At 48.3% G+C, this 19500-nt stretch overlaps 2 protein-coding genes across 12 annotated transcripts in view; both read left to right on the top strand.

The window, feature by feature from the left end:
• The window catches only part of LOC113615098 (translation initiation factor IF-2-like), a 60768-nt gene extending 47394 nt beyond the window's left edge, over nucleotides 1-13374 (top strand). The window contains exon 4 of the mRNA XM_027097158.1: nucleotides 13237-13374. Within this exon, the coding sequence (XP_026952959.1) occupies nucleotides 13237-13347 (111 nt within the window). The 3' untranslated portion in view covers nucleotides 13348-13374. The remainder of the gene's footprint in view (nucleotides 1-13236) is intronic.
• TRAK1 (trafficking kinesin protein 1) overlaps nucleotides 13278-19500 on the top strand; it is a 104199-nt gene continuing 97976 nt past the window's right edge. For 4 of the 11 annotated variants that reach the window (XM_027097106.1, XM_027097104.1, XM_027097107.1 and 1 more), the window contains exon 1: nucleotides 16972-17146. In XM_027097106.1, the coding sequence (XP_026952907.1) occupies nucleotides 17056-17146 (91 nt within the window). In that variant the 5' untranslated portion in view covers nucleotides 16972-17055. Of the gene's footprint in view, nucleotides 13534-16938; nucleotides 17147-19500 lie in introns of those variants that run through there. The other 7 variants (XM_027097093.1, XM_027097101.1, XM_027097099.1 and 4 more) reach the window with 5 other exon arrangements.

Genomic DNA, 19500 nt, shown 5'->3' with positions numbered 1-19500 from the left:
TGGTGACGGTGTCTTTCTGTCCCCAGAGGGGTTGAACTTGTAGTGGATGTGCTTTAGGAAATGGCATTTGTACCTCTGTGGCCATGGTGAGGAAATGTGCTCATATCCAGGCTGTTTAAACGTGTGGGCTGGTAGGACGGTGCAGCGGTGCTGAAGCATGGAGAGGTGAGGGCTCGATTGTCGTGCTGGAGGACAGCCAAGGACCTAATAAGGAGGGGTAACAGGGTTATTGGGTGTAGTTCTGTGGATGGGAAGAGGATGCCTGCGGAGATGAAATTCTACTGGAGATACTCTTCAATTATATTTGTATGTGTCTCATTTTTACTGAAACAGAGACGCTATATTCTATACCCTGTTTGGTGACCTGCCTTTTTCCCACTCAGGCTATCCCGAGTACCTTTTCTTGGCTTCCGTGGGTTTCTCTGCAGCATCATTAGGAATGGAACATGTACAGACCTGTTATATGGATGGACCATGTTTTATTTCATTGAAATCCGTATTATTAGACATTTTTTATTTTCCAGTGTTTCACTGTGACGCAGTGCTGGAAGAGGAAAGTTCAATCTCTGTGCACCGTTATGACTTTTCCTTAGGAAATAATTGTAGAAGTGGAACTGCTATTTTTTTCTTTTCTTTTTTTTAAAATAAATTTATTTATTTATGGCTGCGTTGGGTCTTCGTTGCTGGACGCTGGCTTTTCTCTAGTTGCAGCGAGCAGGGGCTACTCTTCCTTGTGGTGCACAGGCTTCTTTCTCATTGCGGTGGCTTCTCTTGTTGTGGAGCACGGGCTCTAGGCACGTGGGCTTCAGTAGTTGTGGCTTGCCGGCTCTAGAGCACAGGCTCAGTAATTGTGGTACATGGGCCTAGTTGCTCCGTGGCATGTGGGATCTTCCCGGACCAGGGCTCGAACCCGTGTCCCCTGCATTGGCAGGTGGATTCTTAAGCACTGAGCCACCAGGAAGCCCCAAGTGGAACTGCTTTTGATGCGTACTCCCGGGTGTGAGTGACCTCCTTACCCACATGGTCAGAGGCACAGGTTATAACTAGGGGGAAAAGGTGTGCATGTGGGATAGACAACAAGAGAGTATCTCATGCTTGTTTTCATTTTCATTTCTCTGATTACTTGTGATTTCTCTCCTGAAAACTATTATTGAATTTTCTCTCATAATGATTCCTACATGAGTATTTTTATTGGGGAGGTTAACATTTTTCAGTGTAAAATAATCTTCATGGTTTCTTTGAAAGCATTTGTCTTGAAATCGACATTCTCTTATAATCTTAAAATTTTCTTTTTCATGTAGGATCGCTCCTTTTTATGTCCCAACTGGTTTTGAAAATTTTAGATCTACATAAGTGGTAAGAGAACAATACCATGAACTAAGTTGATGTTGTCGTTACGCATTTATTGGCGCGTTTGCCATGTGCTGAGGCATTAAACACATTTGGGTTCAACACCGGCCCCGCCTCTAGGTTCTTGGGACTGTGGGGCGTTGCCTCCAGCCCCAGTTTCCCCATCGGCAACTGGAGGAGGGCCATGACGCAGGCCTGCAGGCTGCCCTGAGTTTTAGGTCAGCATTCCCTGGGGTAATGTACCCGGGCCTGGCCGGGCTCACGGTCACTGCAATAACCGGGAAGCATTCGTGTTCTTTTCCTTGTTGGAGTCATTATGATTTTTTTTAAAGCCAGACTCCACCCGGGGAGTGAGTGCAGTAAAAGCCGGGACCCAAGAAGGGGTCCCGTACAGAGAACTGTTCTCTTTCCCTCTCTTCCTCTCTCACCCTTGCCCCGCATTCCCAGGCCTCTTCCTCACTCTGGTTATTATATTACCTTTATCCTTGAGCGTGACAGCTCCGCAGCCACTGTTCTGGCTGGGTGAGGTTTTATCACTAACAGGTCTCACGTACTTGCCTTCCCCGTGGATCCCGACTCTCTCTCTCCCCGTTTCTTGCACCCCACGCCCCTTCGAAGTGACAGCACATGCAGTGTGGGCTGCAGGGCTTCCTCATTTAAAACATCTGAGTCTTCTCAGGGCAAGTTTTCCTCTTCAGAGCAACCGCTTTCCAGCCTGGAATCACAGAGATTTCCAACAAGCCACCCCACAGAGATTTGGGATGAGCTTCCCACTCCTGCTACACCCTGCCCGGCTTTGGCCAGCCTCTAGGGTTCCTCCCTGGACCTGGGAATGTGGAGAGGACTCTGGTGCAGATCGGGGTTTTCTGATGGGGGTTCGAATTGGGGCAGGGAGCGTACGGGCCGTGACGCTCCACCAAGAACCGCCTCCAGCCTGCCTGCCACCTGCCAGGGTGGCTTACGCTCTCCGGCTGGCAGAATGAAACGTCCAGAGGCTGCTGTTTGTCCCGACTTGGTTTGGGAGCACAGAGCGGTTCTGTCGGCCTGGTGTGCTGGGGAGGCCTGTCTGCAGAGGACCGTGCTGTAGTTACGGCTCCTACACTGGCCTGTGCTACACGGTGCTCCCTGAATGTCTTGTTCAGCTTTTAGGGTCTCTTAGGGTGACTCAGGTCTCTTAGGTCTGCGCTGGGCTCGGGCCAGCTGCTCTCACTGAACTCGCTTTGTGCTGCAAGACGCACGAAGGTTCCATTGGGGATGGAAGAGGAGAGGCAGGCTGTCAGTGAGGCTCTGCAGCTCAGCCTCACAGCGTGGTCTCCTTTCCCCGGAGAGGGAGCTATTTATGGCACATTATAAATCTGCTGCTGCCAGCCGGAGAGACAGGGACTGTTACGTAAGGCTGCCAGAGCGCGCTGCCTTTTTATTCTCCTTTCTTCCTTATTCTGGAAGAGGGCACTGGGTTTGCAGAAGGCAGCGTGGCTGGGCACTTCTGTGCTCTGGGTTGTAGCAGAATTATTTTTGGCAACCGGGGAATTCGGTCACATGACACTTTTCATTCAGTGAGACCTGACCGATGAAAGGGCTTTGTCCTTACTTCGTAGGTATCTGCGGGGGGCAGTGCCTTGTATTGGTGGGTTTGCTTCTGTCCTCAGCACAGTTTAGAAAGAGAAGGCTGAGTTATGGGACTAAGCTGGGTCGGAGGCATTTTTCTCCACTTGACTTGAGTGATGGAAATTTTCTTTGAGTGATTCTTGATTAGAAAAAAAAAATCGGAGGGATTCACCTTCAGAGCTAGAGAACAGTATGGCCTTAAGAATGGCATTTACTTCACACGTGTATGTTGGTGTCCGTGGGTGCTTGTGTGTGCCTGGGCATGAGAGCCTGGGAGAGAGAGAGAGCAAGGGAGGAAAGACACATGTGAGGGCACCACACTCATCTTGGGCGCACATGATGGGAGCACTGACGCACCTGTCCGGTGCCCGGGTCAGGGGCACATGACGGGCGCACGTGATGGGGGCCGTGCACGTGATGGGCACACCCGTCAGGTGTCCGGGTCAGGCAGACGTGACAGACACAAGTGACAGGCGCAGGTGTTGGGCATATGTGACGGGCACACCCGTGCAGCCCCCATTCCGTGCTCAAGTTCTTCCCTTCAGTCATCCTAGTGGAAACCTTGACAGTATCTGCCTTAGTCTCCAGCTGTCCTGGCCTCTCCTTTTTTAGGAACCCTCAGGCGTGCTCATAGGACTTCAGAGAGAGCCCTGATTGCCGTCCTGGAGACCATATGGCATCTCCTTTCCTGTGCCTTTGGTTACCTCACGTGGCTCCGACTTTCTGGCTGTAGTTGCTGATATCAGCTCCTCTGAGTATTCTTCCTCATTCTGTGGGTGGTCACACATGCCCTCTCCCAAGATGCTCCTTCCTCTTGCAGCATGGTATAGCAGTAGTTGACATTTTTGAGTAAATAAGAAATGCTTCCCATCATTATCTGAGATGCTTCTGCCATTATCTGAGAGAAAACTTTGAGCAAGTCGCTTAACCTTTCCCCACCTCACAGAATGAGAACGGTTCTACCAAGCTATGGCATAGATTTATTTTACGGGACAAATGGCGTTACGCGTGTGAAAGCCCACAGAGAGCAGCATCGTCCTGTAGGGCCAGTGGCTGCTTCTTGGCGGTCCTGCTCTTTCCTGACACCGTTGCTGCAAAACTGCAACTCATCTCCTCCTCCTCCAGCTGTTCAACTCTTACATGATCTTTTCTACTCCTTAGCCCCTTGTCCCGTTGGCCAGAAAAGTCAGATGAAGTGGGGAGTGATATGATGGAGAAGTAGGAGAGGAGAAGACCTGCACAGTCGCCCATCAGCTGTCCGCCAGCCCTACATGGCCCTGGAGGTCAGACCCCCATCTTTGGGCTGTTTGGGGTGTGCATATTTCTTTTTTTTTTTTTAACATCTTTATTGGGGTATAATTGCTTTACAATGGTGTGCTAGTTTCTGCTTTATAACAAAGTGAATCAGTTATACATATGCATATGTTCCCATATCTCTTCCCTCTTGTGTCTCCCTCCCTCCCACCCTCCCTATCCCACCCCTCCAGGCGGTCACAAAGCACGGAGCTGATCTCCCTGTGCTATGCGGCTGCTTCCCACTAGCTATCTACATTACGTTTGTTAGTGTATATATGTCCATGCCTCTCTCTCGCTTTGTCAGCTCACCCTTCCCCCTCCCCATATCCTCAAGTCCGTTCTCCAGTAGGTCTGTGTCTATTCCTGTCTTATCCCTAGGTTCTTCATGACATTTTGTTTTCTTAAATTCCATATATATGTGTTAGCATACAGTATTTGTCTTTCTCTTTCTGACTTACTTCACTCTGTATGACAGACTCTAGGTCCATCCACCTCATTACAAATAGCTCAATTTCGTTTCTTTTTATGGCTAATATTCCATTGTATATATGTGCCACACCTTCTGTATCCATTCATCCGATGATGGGCACTTAGGTTGTTTCCATCTCCGGGCTATTGTAAATAGAGCTGCAGTGAACATTTTGGTACATGACTCTTTTTGAATTCGGGGTGTGCATATTTCTTATACAGGCTTGAGTGGTCTCAGTGGGGTCTTCACTTTGAGTTCCTTTGCCTCTGTTATGGCAAGAGCATTGTTTTGAGAGACAGTGGCTAGATGCAGGAGAATGATCATTGGTCGAGGACCCCATGAAATATCTGATTCTCCACTGGACTTCGAACAACTTGAAGCACATAAGCACAATACACTCAGAACTGTAATACAGCAACATCTTTGGAGCCATTCAAATCTAGGTTCACATCCTGGGTGAGTAATTTAATCTCTCTGAGCCTGTTTTCTCTCCTGTAAAAAGCAGATACGGATATTACTTCATAGGTTGTGATCCTTAAACGAGATCATGCATGTAAATGAACAAGCCCAGTGCCAGACCTGTAGCTCATTTTGCAAGGAGTGCTGGGGCTCTCTGCACTTTCAAAAAGCACATGTTCGTCTTATCACCATGTCAGCAGGCAGCCGTTTGCTCAGAGAAGTAGCTGTAAGATAGCATCAAAGCAAATAGCCCTGGCCAGAGAGGGGGGAACCCGGGTGCTAGTCATGCCTTAGTCAAGATCCTTTGCGAGCGTGTCGGCCTCAAGCAGGTATCAAGGTTCTGGGGTGCTCACCCTGATTTCAAATGGCTCTTTTCCTTTAGGACTATCCACAGCCTGCAAGTTCCTTGGCCTCATGTGATTATTCCCAAGATAGAAACAATGTGGTGAAAAAGCGCCTCCATTGCATGTCCAGGTGCTAAATGCTTGTGATCCCTAAGGCGGGTCTGCAGACTTCTGATTCGGTCTCAGGCCTGCCGTCCTAGGCCTGGCAGCCCATTTCCTTTCATTGTGTCTGCTTCTTCCGGCAGCTTGTCAACCGTTGGTCATACCCACATTTTATAGATGGGACGTCTTGGAACCTGACCCGGGACTGCAGTCAGTAGTGGGTGGCTGGGCTGGGACTAAACCCAGTCCTGTGTGGTACCCATCGTTGGATCTGAGTCATCTTGCTCTGGGGCTGAAAGGGCCTGGGAGGCTGTGGGCTGACCCTCGTCTGCCTTCTCACTAGGCTTGGGGCTAATGGGGGCTTCTAAGGCATACCGTGCCTTTAGAACCGAAGGCCCTTGTGGGCGGCAAAATTCTGAAGTTGTTCTCTCAAGGCTCCTGTCGCCTGGTTCGTCAGTCACGTAATGATCTAGGTACTGCTATGAGGGGACTGTGCAGGTTGAATTAAGGCTATTGGTCACATGACTTTAAGATAGGGCGATTGTCCTGGATTATCTGAAGTGTGATCACTTGAGCCCTTAAAAACAGAAAAGGACAGAAGAGGAGACTAGAAAGATGCAGCAGAAGGAGAAGATAGAGTGTGTGAAGGATTCGACATGCCTTTGCTGGCTCTGAGATGTAGGGGTCGCATGCAGGGACTGGAGAGAGGCCTCTAGGAGCCCATGGAAAGGAGGAAAGGAGGAGAAGGAACACGGGCAGCCTCTAGGAACAAAGACCAGCCCCCGGCTAACAGCCAGCGTGGAAGTACGGTCTTCAGTCCTGCAACCACAAGTAACTGATTTCTGCCAACAACCTGAATAAACCTGGATACGGATTTTTCCCCGGAGCTCCAGGAAGGAGCGCGGCCCTGCTGACGCCTCCGCTGGAGCCCGGCGAGGCTCGTGTCAGACTGCTAACCTATAGGACTGTGACTTGAAAAATGACTATTTCAAGCCACTAAATTTGTGGCAGTTTGTCACAATAGCAATAGAGGGCTGATATGACCCTGGAGAACAATTTGTCCCTCTTTGAAAACTTTTGCTGCACTGGGACCTGTTTGTTCAGAATTGCTGAACTGTGACAGTAAGCCAGTCCCCCAGATACATTGGCTGCCTCTGCCCCCCAAACATAAACCTTGAAAGCGCAGGCACCTGGCTGACCATGGAGGGGGGGTCACCCAGCACGGGCTTCTCCTTGTCACCTGTTGGGCCGCCAACCCCGAAGCTCTGTTCTGGTTTTCTCCTGACAGCCTCTGAGTTTGTCCTGGAGGAAGCTCCTCCTTTAGCCCTTGGGAAACAGGTGATCTGTGTTCACAAAGGGCAGCTCTGTCTGCACAGTATCACTTGGCTCTCCTGCCAGAAGTTGCCTACACGTGGGTGGCAGAGGGTTCATGCTAATAGCACTGGGGCAGTGGGGGAAGGGCTGACTAGGACACAGAAGCCCTCCTGCAGCTCCACCTGCCTGCACTTGGGGTTCCTGGCATGGCTTATCTGCAAGGCCACTGGCTTTTTGTTGCTCATTCAGTCTCTTCTTTGTTCAGATGGGGTGGCTGAGGCCCAGAGGAGTGACACCATCCCCTCAGTGTCACACAGCTCTTGGAGTTTTTGCTCAGGTTCTGAACCACAAAAATCCCATACTGGAGGGGAAGGAAATCGTGCACACATGTATTCTGTCAGCAGCAAACTGCATTAGCCTTGAGCAGCTTGGTCAGTACTCTTTGACAGCCTAGGGGCTGGAATCTTGATCACAGTTGAGAAGAGTGAGGCACCGGACCTGGGCCAAGGGCCCCAGGCGAGAGGCAGGAGATCCCTCTCAGCTCAAATGCAAAACAGCCTGCCTCCTTGGGTACCATTTCCTGCTTCTTTTCCTGGTACCTCTTTTGCTGAAAATTTGACCAGGTTGCAGAATTTCTCACTCCTCTGCGAAGAAAAATCTCTCCTTCCCAAAGGCTCCCCAAGCAGAATCGATAAGACAGAGGCGCTTTCATCTCTCAGGGCCATCCACTCTCACTTTGCTTAAGCCTCGTTTGTTCCCTCTGCCTGAAAGAAGCCTTTTGCTTGGTGTGCCAGGGTTGGCCAGAGCCAGAGAGCATCCGGGGCTGTGGCTGCTTTGTTCCTGAACCCCGTGTGAAGCCTTGGAAATGCCTGCGTACATTAGAGTGAGGGGCAGTAACCAGTTGCCAAGGATCGTTTTCCCATGGGGTTCCCATCACTTATCTCACTTCAGACCTGGATTCCCCCTCCTGCTGGCTCTGTGACCTTTGGAAAGTTACTGAACCTCTCTGAGCATTCTTGTCCTCGGCTGTAAAATGGAACTGGTAACAGTACGCAGCTAAGAGAGAGGTGACCAGCGGCAGGTGGTAGAAGTTAGAGGTTCCAAAGCACTTGACATAGTATCTGGCGCACACCATAAGTCTCAACAAAAGTTGATACTGTTAAGATTTTACAATTGTGCACTGCCTTACAGAATACTGGTGTGGGAAATTGTGAAAATTTAGGAACATGCAAGGGTCACTTCTCTTAGACAGTAAATGAATCATTTTGAGGGGGAGGTGACCACTTTGAGAGTGTGTGAACTTGGAGGGTTGCTGTGTGCTTAGCGCTGTGCTGGGTACATTATTTGCATCTGTGTCCGTAATCAGTTTAACAGTCCGAGAGGTGTGGGTATTATTACCTCAGAGAGGAGGAAACTGAGGCTGGAGACCTACAGGAACTCATCTCTCTCCTCTTCACCCCAAACGATGTTTTGGGGTCATTGAGGCCATGTGCTAGGCGGTCTCTCCCACAGTGGATGCTTGCCTCCTCTGCGAGTCTGATCGGATGCCTGGCTCCGTTTATTTCTGATCCTTGAGCTGTTAGAGATCCTGAGTTATCAGCAGAAAAGATGCATTATGAATAAAAACACTGATAAACAGTTGTCCTAGGAAACTGAGTCCTTAACGATGTCCTTCTGAGAACCACTCAGCACTCCACGGTCCCTGGGTCTCCTCAGAGGGTACCTGCTGTGACTCTTTCTTCTAGAAACTGGATGAGGGACTTGCAACCCAGATTTTGAGTGGTCTATAAATGAGGCTTCCTGATTCCTGAATTATTGTATACGGATGATCTTACACGTTTAATCGTGACATCACATTTGGTGTATGTTGATCTGTACTGGACAGGATGAAGTGCGGTTCATTTGAGGCCATTCTGAAGGGCCCATGGGAGGTGGTCTGCATCCCTGGAACACCTCAGGAGTGTTTCAGAAAGTTTCCCCATTGACTTCTGTGAATCTTCAGGGTTAGCTGTGTGTAATTTGGGAGTTTGGACCCTTTGGTTCCCGTATGGATCATAGAACTACAGCTTCATAGCTTCAGGAAATCCTCAGGTCATTTGGACCAAACCCCTTGTTTCATTCATTATTATCTATTCTGCAGATATTTACTCAGTAACTAACAGGTGCTAGGGCCAGCCCATGCTTTCAAGGAGCTCCCACAGCCTGTGGGAGAGATGAGTCCTGGACAGGGGGTGATGAAGGCATGGAGGTTTGCCAAATACAGAGAAGCTTTCCCCAAAGTCTGTTCCATGAAATAAATGCCATGGGACCAGGTATACTGGGGCAAAAGGTTTCGTGATATAATAGGTTTGGAAATGTTGGCGTATGGATGTTGGCGGAGAGTCCAGAAAGGTGCCTGATTCCGAGAGTCTGGAAATGATACTTTCAATGATAATGATTATTTTGAGAATGTGATATGTACCTGGCATGGATGTAAGTGCCTTATGTGGATAATTTTATTTTATAAAATCCAGTGATTTGGGCGGGCCATAATTTATAAACTGCTTTTGTATTGACAGAGATTTAGATTATTTCCCACTAGATTTTCATGGGCTAAAGATTGATCTTTTTACTTCAAGAAGGGTTTCTCAGTGCAGTGGAATATTATCCAGGCTTTAAAAAGGAATGAAATTCTGACATGCTGCAACATGGATGAACCTTGAGGACATTATGCTAAGTGAAGTAAGCTAGTCACTAAAAGAGAAATACAGTAGGATCCCTCTTATAGGAGGCACTAAGAGCAGTGAGTTCATAGAGATACAGATAGACAGCATACTGGTGGCTGCCCTGTGCTGGCAGGAGCGGAAGTGGGGCATTATTGGTTAACGGATACAGAGTTTCATTTCTGCAAGATGCAAAGTGTTCTGGAGATGGGTTGTGCAACAGTGTGAATGTACTTAACACTCCTGAGCTTAAAGATGGTTAAGATGGTACCTTTCATGTTATGTGTTTGTTTTTAACCACAATAAAACAAAAATACTGTTTTGGCAAAAAAGGCATACGGTGAGAATTAAAATTCACAAATCATGGGATATGATGGACTTCAAGTTGGTATGCATGTGAATATACACATCTGTGTGCTTAATTATTTTAACTGGGGTTTGAGATGAAAAAAAATCAATTGGAGTAGTTTTGTTCTACTTTAAAAAAAAGAAAAAGAGGGCTTCTCAAACTTTTGAAGGCTTTGCCAGTTGATGCCCATAAAAAGGGGACTTTGGACTTGAATGTGGTTGCTTGAGTTCCCCTTGAGGCTTGAGTGAGCACGGGCTGGTGTCTCTAAAATTTGTTTTTTTGAGAAACTGTTTGCACTTACTTGAACTATTTGGCTGTGTTTCTGAGTTAGTGTGTGAGAGCTGTAAGTTGAAGCAAAGGTACTAGGAGGAGGGACCGTAGTGATTTGGGGCTGGTGATCGGGATTTAGGCCAACTCCCTCATTTTATAGAAAATGAAAGCAAACGTTGTAAAATCCATGATTGAAGTTCTCTTTAAGAAATCTTTATGTTTTTGACCCTTTGTTTTAAAAACCACGTTGATTGGTGGGGACAGATGGGTACTAGGCTTACGGTGATCATTTCATAACGTATGCAAATGTCAAATCACTATGTAGTACACCTGAAACTAACAAAATATGGTATGTCAATTATATTTCAATGAAAAAAACCCTATTGATTTCAGGGGGACAATGGCATTTTACAAAGGGAGAAACTATTTCAAACTTTTGTGTAAGGATCCTATAGACTGCGTGGAAGTACAGATTAAAGAAAATTCGAATGAGGGTCCAATCCATTAATGAGTTTTCAAAACCTTTTAGAGCCCATGTTCATTACCTGCCATTTCTCTGCGTAGAGCATCCTTCCACGCTGATCAATTCATATCTGCTCTGAGACTTCCTTTTAGCAGCGGCAGAGTTCACATCTCTGTGGCTGCACCGTAATTGGCTCCATACTCTCCGTTACGTGTTAGCTTGTTCTTAGCCTTTCACTGTGATAAGCGCCCTTGGTCTGTGCATCCTCGGGCCAAAAAGCCACATGCATTTAGCCAAGCTGCCCTTCTGAATTTATTACCCATCTCTCCACTATAAGTTTCTTAAAAGTCTTATCAAATTGAGCATTGTTATAGTTTTTAAATCTTTGTCAGTCTGATAAAGAGATTTTTTTTGGATCACAATTAAGGGTCCTGAAAATGTTTGGTGTGTGTGTTTGTATACTTCTTTTTTGGGGAGGGGAGAGAATCTTCATATCCTTTGCCCATTTTTCTTCTTTTAAGTGTCCCTGGTTTAATTTCACTGCCGTGCCTACTTAGCTTGTATTCCCCCCCTCTGAGTTCTTTTTGTCCATCTGTTTAATAGTGATAGCTCACAAGGTGTGGTCCGAGTACCTGCAGCTCCTCGGGAAGAGTGGGGTCGTTATGTTTTTAAATATCTCAGAGTACCCTATAACAATAGCTTAATTGGTTCCCTTCTGGAAGGTCTTCTAGTCCACGCCCTCAGGCCTCTGCTGCCCACAGTATTTTGGGAGTTCTTGAGAATTCCAGGCTTTTTCTTACTGGGCAGCTTCTCCGTTTGCCTGTACTTGAATCACTGAGGAGATGTTGTTGATACAATCCTGTTTTTTATCTCTGGTTCCCTATCACTTTTCACCAGGGATGTACAGGCTCCCGCACCTCTTCCTACTTTATATTTGTGTGTTCATTTTAATGAGGGCAGGGAGTTTATCATCATTTACAATAGGAACTCTTGGTGTATTTTGGTAAATAACTTCATATTGAGGGCTGTAGTTTCCCTTCATCACTGACTGCACCATGTTGAGTAAATCTCTGTTAACTTTCCTCTTTTTTCTCTTTTTTTCTTATGTAAAAAAAAAATGAACTATAAATATATCATTACTAGAACAATAATTCTCAAACTTTCTTGGTCCCAGGAAAATGATTGACGATCCCAAAGAGCTTTTGTTCATGTGTGTCACCTTGATTTACATATATTGTATTAGAAATCAAAACAGAAAATTTTAAACCACAAGGATTCAGAAGTACACATTCCCTTCGTTAACCTTCAGAACAAAGGTATCATCACACATCATGGAAATCTCTGGAGAGCTCCATCGTACCATCTGTGAGAGAATGATAGTGAAAGTACCTTAGAAAATCATTTTGACCTTGCAGACCGTTTAAACTGGTCTCAGGGAACCCCAGGGGTTCTCAGGCCACACTTTGAGAACTGTCCTGCTGAAGAATGTTTCTCAGGCTTTCTGTCTTGTTCATAATGGTCATGTTTGGCATTTTTTCTGGGTATATGTGTGCATACCTACAGTATGTGGTATGTGGAGGTGGGCTGGGAGGAAAGGGGCGTAGCTGAATTGAAAGTTAATGTCTAAGGCAGTAGCGCTCTCCTGAACCGTGTGGAGACATCTCTTGCATGTAGGTTTGCTGTTAATGGAACCAAGTGGGGTTCTCAGTAGCCTCTGCCATGCACCATCCCTTTTTTAGCAGGTATTTTTTAGGCCCATCCAGATTTTACGCGGGGGTGTGGACCCTGGGTCAGGCTGATGTTGCTGGAATGGCCCCTAGAGAGAGTGACCTGCTAGTCCCCAGACCCTTAACCTGCTGCCCTTAGATTCCTGAGAGCCTATGAATGGGCTGATTTTCCTGAACCTGCGTGTGTTTTTTTTGGCATAAGGTCTGTAGTTTGCATCATATTCTTAAAGAAGTCTTCTAACTTCATGCTGTAGCTTAAGGTTGCGGCATGCCTTCAAGCTCTTGGAGAGTTGAGAATATACGGTGGTTGGAAAGGGTTTAAGAGAGGTATCACATCTTACATAATTCAATATACAAAAAAAAAGATGGCTTTTTTTTAGAGGGGTGCATGTCTTCCCCAGGATGCTCGTGCATAGCTCTTCCCACACTCCACGTGGCTGCCAGGTGACCTGGGTGTGCTCATTTCAGGGTAGGTGCCATCATTTTAGCTGTGGTCCAGTCTGTTGATTTGCTTAGAGCTGCTTCAAGACAGGTTTCAGGTAGTAAATGAAGCCACACCCTCTGTATTTTGTTCTGCACTGGGACCTGATTGGGTGAATGGAACTTCACTTGCAGTTCTTTTATCGAAACTGAAGAATTCAATTGGAAGTACCTTGGCTTGAAGGAAACAGAATTTACAGTCTGATCCCACATCATCTCGGGGTCCTTATTTTCTGAAGATTCTGTTCTTTTTTTTTCAGAGACTCTAAGTCACTGAGCTCCTCTCTCTGGATTGTCCCATAGATTCCCCGTGAGGAGCCGCTGCTGGTGTGCCAGACCTCCTGGGGGCCGTCTGCCCGACTGCCCCTGACTCCGGCAGCGGGGTCCCCGATGGCAGTGGGCACCTCCCCGTGAAACCTGCCAAGCTGGACGCCACAGCTCTGCACGACGACACTTTGGCCAACTCCGTGCCCCCTTCGGAGGCGTGCAACCATGCAGTCCTAGCCTGCAGCCCGGGCATCCCTGAGGAACACTATGTAAGCGAGGCTGTGGAAGATGCTCCCGGCTGCAGAGGGTACCGGGATGCCTGCACCATCACTGGTAAGGGCGCCTCTCCCTGCCAGGGACGGGGGAAGTCAGTGAGGGCCGGGGAAGGGTGGGGCCGTAGGAGTGGGTCCCGGGGAGGGATGTGGAGAGTGGGGAGGGGCTACCGAAGTGCAAAGAGTCTGAGCTTTGGGATCGTGAGACTGGCCATCCAGAACTGACTTGTCTGAGATGAAGACAGCGCCTCATAGAACTGTCGTGAAGGTTAAAGACGGGATCACTGAACCTTGAGCAGCGTCCCTGGCCCGTAGCGGGGCTCAGTGTAGTTTGGCCCCCTGCCCCTCTCTCTGAGGCTCAGTTTCTTCAGACATAAGATAGGTGTAATGGAAATAACATGCCATGATGCTGTGGGCTGCAGCAATGGGGAACTCCCTGCAGCACCGTTTGTACACTGTCAAGTTTTGCACAGACAAAAACTTTGTCGAGTTTTGTCAGTCATGCCTTCCCAGTGTCTCGAGAACAGGGCGCTCATCCCCCAGCGCACTGGCAACATCTGCTCTTCAGGCACATTGTAACGGAGCTCTCGTTTGTGTCTTTCCTCAAGGGATCATTGAGACAACTGCTTGGAGCCCTCACAGGAGGGGGCTCTGAGTGGGAATGGTGTGTAGTTTTCCCCTGTTCTCTCTCCAGTTAGGCACTGAGGGCCCCCAGCCCCACCCCACGTCAAGAGCTTCCTGGGTGTGAGGGACTTGGAGGTGCCGGGATCCCAGCCGAATGCCTGGGTGCTGACCCCCTGAGCTCCCGATGGCACCAGGGGCCTCCCCTCCACGTGTGCACTAAATCCTACTGCTGCTTGCCTGTTGCCCTGAAGGACACGCTTCCGGCCCCCGCCCTCTCTCTACTACACCATCCGTTTCTCCTTGTGCCTGGATCTTCCCTGTTAGCACAAAAGCATGCTATCGTCGCTCCCTTCTTAAAAAGAATCCTTCTTTGCTCTGCTTTCCCTGCAGCTAGCGCCTGTGTCTCTGCTCTTCGGTTTGCTCTGTTTTTCCTCCTGTTTTTCTCCTGTGTCCACCGCGAGCAGGCTTGTGACCCCACCGTGCCCCCAGTGCTGACGGCCTCATTCGGTTCAGGGGTCCATCCTTAGCCTTTTCAGCAGGAGTTGACACGGCCGACCACCCCCTTCTCCTGGAAATACGGTCCTCCCTTGGCTTTGGGTCCCGACCTTGCTAGCTGCTCCCCTCTGGGAACTTTGGGGGCCCCGGGGCTCAGCCCTTCGCTCTCTCGGGTAACCCACGCCCTAAGTGATCTCACGCGGGCTCCGGGATTTAGAATCTGCTTCTACGCTGAGCACTTTCCAGTTCCTGTCCTCAGACTGGACCTTTGCCCCGAAGGCCAGATGTGTCGGTCTGACTCCACATAACAACACTTTCACTTGGACGCCTGTTGGGCATCTCTGACTAACTTGGCCAGAAATGAACTCCTGATTTCCCCCTCCACCTGCTTTCTTTGCAGTCTTTCTAAATGGTACTTACATCCTTCCAGTTGCCCAGGCCAGAAGCCTTGGAAGCATTCATGACCTCTGTATTTCTTTCAGACCCTGGTTTGCTGGGAAGTCTGTTGACTCTTTGTTCCCAGTGTGTCCAGAGTTTGACTGGTTCTCACCAGCCCCACAGTAACTACCCTGGTCCAAGCCACCTTCATCTCACGCCCGGATCATTGCAGTGGGCTCCTAACTGGGCCTCCTGTTTCCCTTCTTGCCTCTGTGCAATCCAATCTCTGCCCAGCCAAAAGAGTGGCTTTTTAAATACAACGTCAGGTGGTTTAACTCTTGTGCTCCAAACCTCCAGCGGGCTCCCTTCTGACCGTGGCCTAAGTGACAGAGCTGCCTGTGCCCCTTTGACCTATCTCCTCTTCACTCACTCCATTCCGGACACACTGGCCTCCTCACTAATTCTTGGATACACCCAGCACATCCCACCTCAGGGCCTTTGTTCTTGCTGCTGCTCAGCACCTGGATCGCCTTAACCCTAGATGTCCTCCTGATTCCTTCTTTACTTTCTCCAAATGGCATTTCCTTAGAGGCCTTTTGTGACTCCCCTGCATAGAGGGTGGTCCACACCCCCCTTCCCCATCTCCCTTACCTGCTTTAGCTGTCTCCCCATACTTAGCCGTGAGTACTACATGTTTGTATTTCGTTGACCAAACTTACAGTAGAATAGAAACTCGCTAAGGGCAAGGACTTTGTGCACCACCGAGTCCCAGTGTCTGAAAGAGCGCCTGCCTGTGGCCAGTGCTCAGTAAACATTTGCTGAATGAATGAGTTGTGTCATTTAATTAGTACTGCATCCCCATTAAATGGAGACTGTTGTCCTGTTTTTACAGGTAAAGAGACTAAATCAGGAAAGGTTCAGCATCTGGCCTAAGATCCTGAGCTCTAAGGGGCGGGGCTTGCGTGTAGGTCATGACCCCCGGGGTATGCGTTCCCTGCCACCTGCCCCCCACCCCCCACCAAGGAATACTGTCCAGTTGGGTGGGGACGTAGATGAGTGAGTGGAAATAGGCTGTGCAGAATGGTTACACCAGTGATAAGCACAGCACACGGGAGAGCATCAAGGAGGGTGCCTGGGTGAGCCTTGGAGGGGAAAGGATCCGGGAGACTAGGAGGGCTTCTCGGAGGAGGCAGTGTCCCAACTGCATCTTCATTTGTCTAAACACGTGAGCTAATCGCTGGGATTCTAGTGGCATCTGTGCCAGTGAAATCCGGGAAACATTTAGCTTGCTAAAGTCGTTTCGCTTTGAACATGACAGCCGAGGGCAAAGTAATGGCAGAATTGCAGTGCTGAAACTTCAGAGGCTATGGGGCATGGTAACTGGGGGTTCTTTGCGGGAACATCTGTAGCAAGCACCATAGGACAGCTGAGAAGCAGCTCAGTGCTGTCATGTTTGGCAGTGGCTTGGTAAACAGGAGCGTAAACAGAGACACGGTTACGTGTTTAAGGTGCAGCCCGACAACGCAGAACACGCTCAGGTTAAAGTCTCATTTGTCGGTCACTGAGAGGAAGACACAAAACAGAAAACATTTCCCAGAGATCTGGAGTTTCTCCGAGAATGCGTATGTGGACTCCAAGGGCTTTGCCAAGTGCAGTCCTGGGAGACCGTTTGGCACCCGGCCTCTAATAAATCCATGCCACCCACAGTTCCTGGGGAGCGCTGAGATGAACAGCAAGCTTTTTGTTCCTCTTTAATTTTTAGGCAAAGCCCAAATGCCCGTCACAAAGCCCTGCTCCCCCTCTCCCTCCTCTTATCCTCAACCTAGAGATATCACATTTTGGGGTGCGTCATTTTCTTCTTGGGGCAGTTTAACAAGATGAGCCGATAGGGTGCCCATGCTGCCTCTAGTTACGTAACCCATTGTACTTCCAGGGCAGCGAGCAGTCTTAGGATTTGCCCCAACAAGCAAGCTCAGAGAACTGCTGAGTAGGTGCAGAAGCTGGCTGTGCTGAGGTGCTGCCTGGGTTGGGTTCTGATGGGGGATCGCTGTTCGCTCTGAACTGCCGTTGGAGTTTCCCTCTGCACATGGCATTGGTATTTCGGTTTGAGCAGCCCGTGAGGGCCCAGCCTCTGCCAAGACTCTGCCCAGGCAGGCTCATTCGGACAAGCTCACGTGGTAAGTGTGTTTGCCCGGCATGTCCGCTGTTGCTTTTCTTTGTGAAAGTTGCGGCCAGAAGGGTGAAAAGGCCACGGGGAAAGTTGTTTCTCTCCTGTTCTGTTCGGCTTGGCGGGTTGTCCTTGGACCTGGGGTGGGGAATTGCAGTATCGAGTTATTGACAGGCAGAGCAGAGGGACCTCGGAGGCTGCTCACCCCTCAGCCCCTCATCCAGGCTCAGGGGAGGCAGGTGACCCCTGCAGGGCCATGAGCAGTGGGTCTGAGTTGGGACCGGGCTTCTGGACTCCACCACCTTGCTCTTTGAAATTCTCTGCAGTGACTGACCACAATCTCTGAGGCCCCTTCTGGCCTCTCCTACTGATTTTCCTGATCCTGTGTCCTATCCTGGTTTCTTAAAGCTTCACCTGGTGTCTGGGTCAGCAAGGAATTTTTCAGGTGAAGAACAGGGTCAGGCAGGGTGTCTCCCCCGCTCCTTCTCTCTTTTCTGCCCCACTTTTCTTTTTTTCTGCACTAAATGTGCTTGGCCCTGTACCTCCATCCACACCCCGGTGACGGCGAGCTTGCTAATCAGTTCTGCTCTGGCTTGTCTCTTGATGTGGGGCTGACGTTTCTCCTCGCTTCCTCCAGGCTGATCAGAGTCTGATGATTGATGACCCATCTGGTTTCTGTCCTGTCTATATGCTGTTACTCACAATCTGCTGGGCCACAAACCAGTGAGTTCCTCAGCGGCATGAGCTCCTCTTGCCCTGTTCTATTCAGTTTTAGGTTTCAAGACAGATGAGACTCTGGATGGGAGATAATGGAGATGCTGTGGGGTGTGTGTGTGTGTGTGTGTGTGTGTGTCTGTATATTTAAAGTATTTTCAGGCTTGTTCAATAATTCTGTTCAACTGGCATCTGTTCGAGGCCAGCTTTTTGCTGGTGTCCATAGATGAGCTCTGGCCTCTCCCTCAGAGCCCTGGAGGTGGGCAGCGGTGGAAATGACTCGCTGTGACCCCGGACAGGATTGCTGCCACTATGCTTACGGGAACTGTCCTGTCTGGTGTCCTTGTCATCACAGGGCCACCATTTCAGATTTGTTCCTTTTCTGTCACTGATTTAAAGCCATCAGAGTTGATGATTTGTCCTCTGAAAACATGCTCAAATTAAAGTATTATGGACTTCTTTTATGAATTGAATGTAAAATCTTGCTTGTCAGTTCCTGTCTAGAATAAAACTTTTACTGTGTTTTCCATTGAAAATATATGATGTAAATGGTACTTACTTGGCTGGGTGAAACAGAAAAGAATGGACAGTGAAACATCTCTTCTTTCACAGAGAGAGAAAACGTGAATTAGAATCTCGGGAATTACAAGTTTTTTTCAAATTTATCATTTAGAAATGTTCTTTGCCTCTTCTCTCAGTGGAATGGCCCCTATTTAGCAGTTGGTTTGTTTTTGCAAATGCAGTGCAGGAGGAGGACCTTGTTATGCTGATTTTAGAGGTAACACTTAATCTTCAGCAAAACACAAAACATTCGCATTTGCCTTTTAAACATGCTGTAAAGGAGATTGGGAGTTACCAGCTGACCTTGCTTCTCCATTTCTCATCCTTAGGTGAGTGGGTAGAATGTTTATCACACAAGGTTTTGACATATGCTGTAAAATTGAGTTAAAATGTATTAGTAAGATTCTTGACATGTGATTGGGAGGTTACAGTTGCAGGTGCCTGCTATATTTTTATCCTCCTAATTGGTTTCGTTCTGAATTTGAAGCAGGTTTTTAATGCACCTAATGTATCGGTGTTAGCCCTTGCCTACTTTAAACCATTTTAGGAAGCTGGCAAATAATAAATTGCAAGAAAAGTAAAGAGTAATCTTATTAAAGAATTGATCAGGGGTGCTTTGGTCCCAGCCACAAATAGTATTCCTAAGGGTGTTCTTTTAGATGCCAAGTTTTCATAACGGATTTACATTAATTTGTTTTGCAAGTATTAGAGCAAGTGTCACTTCACACACACTTCGTTCAAGATGCTCTCTAGTGGGACTGGAGCGGCCAGATGTGGGCCTCTGCCGTCAGCACCCTGTTTGTCCCACTCTGCGGAGGTTTGCTGTAGGGACTTCCCAGGGATTCAGCAAGAGAGGGTGCTGGGTGTGCCTTGCAGCTGGGTTTGGATGTTCTCCCAGCCGCACAGTTCACTGGTGACTCTGGGACTCACGGCCCAGAGAAACTTGACTTTCTTCTCTGACGTCTGATCTTGTGTGAACATTGACAGACTTGAGCAAATCAAGTGAAACTATTATGAACAGAAACTTTGTAACTGTAATTAGACCTGGAACAAATCAAATTTCATAAATCTTGTATTAGGGCTTTCCTG

This window comes from Aethalodelphis obliquidens, unplaced genomic scaffold (assembly GCF_003676395.1).
Source record: "Aethalodelphis obliquidens isolate GAN/ISIS:26980383/991018 unplaced genomic scaffold, ASM367639v1 scaffold112, whole genome shotgun sequence".
Taxonomy (NCBI): domain Eukaryota; kingdom Metazoa; phylum Chordata; class Mammalia; order Artiodactyla; family Delphinidae; genus Aethalodelphis; species Aethalodelphis obliquidens.
The sequence above is the reverse complement of the archived record's forward strand: the minus strand, read 5'-3'. Positions and strand labels throughout refer to the sequence as shown.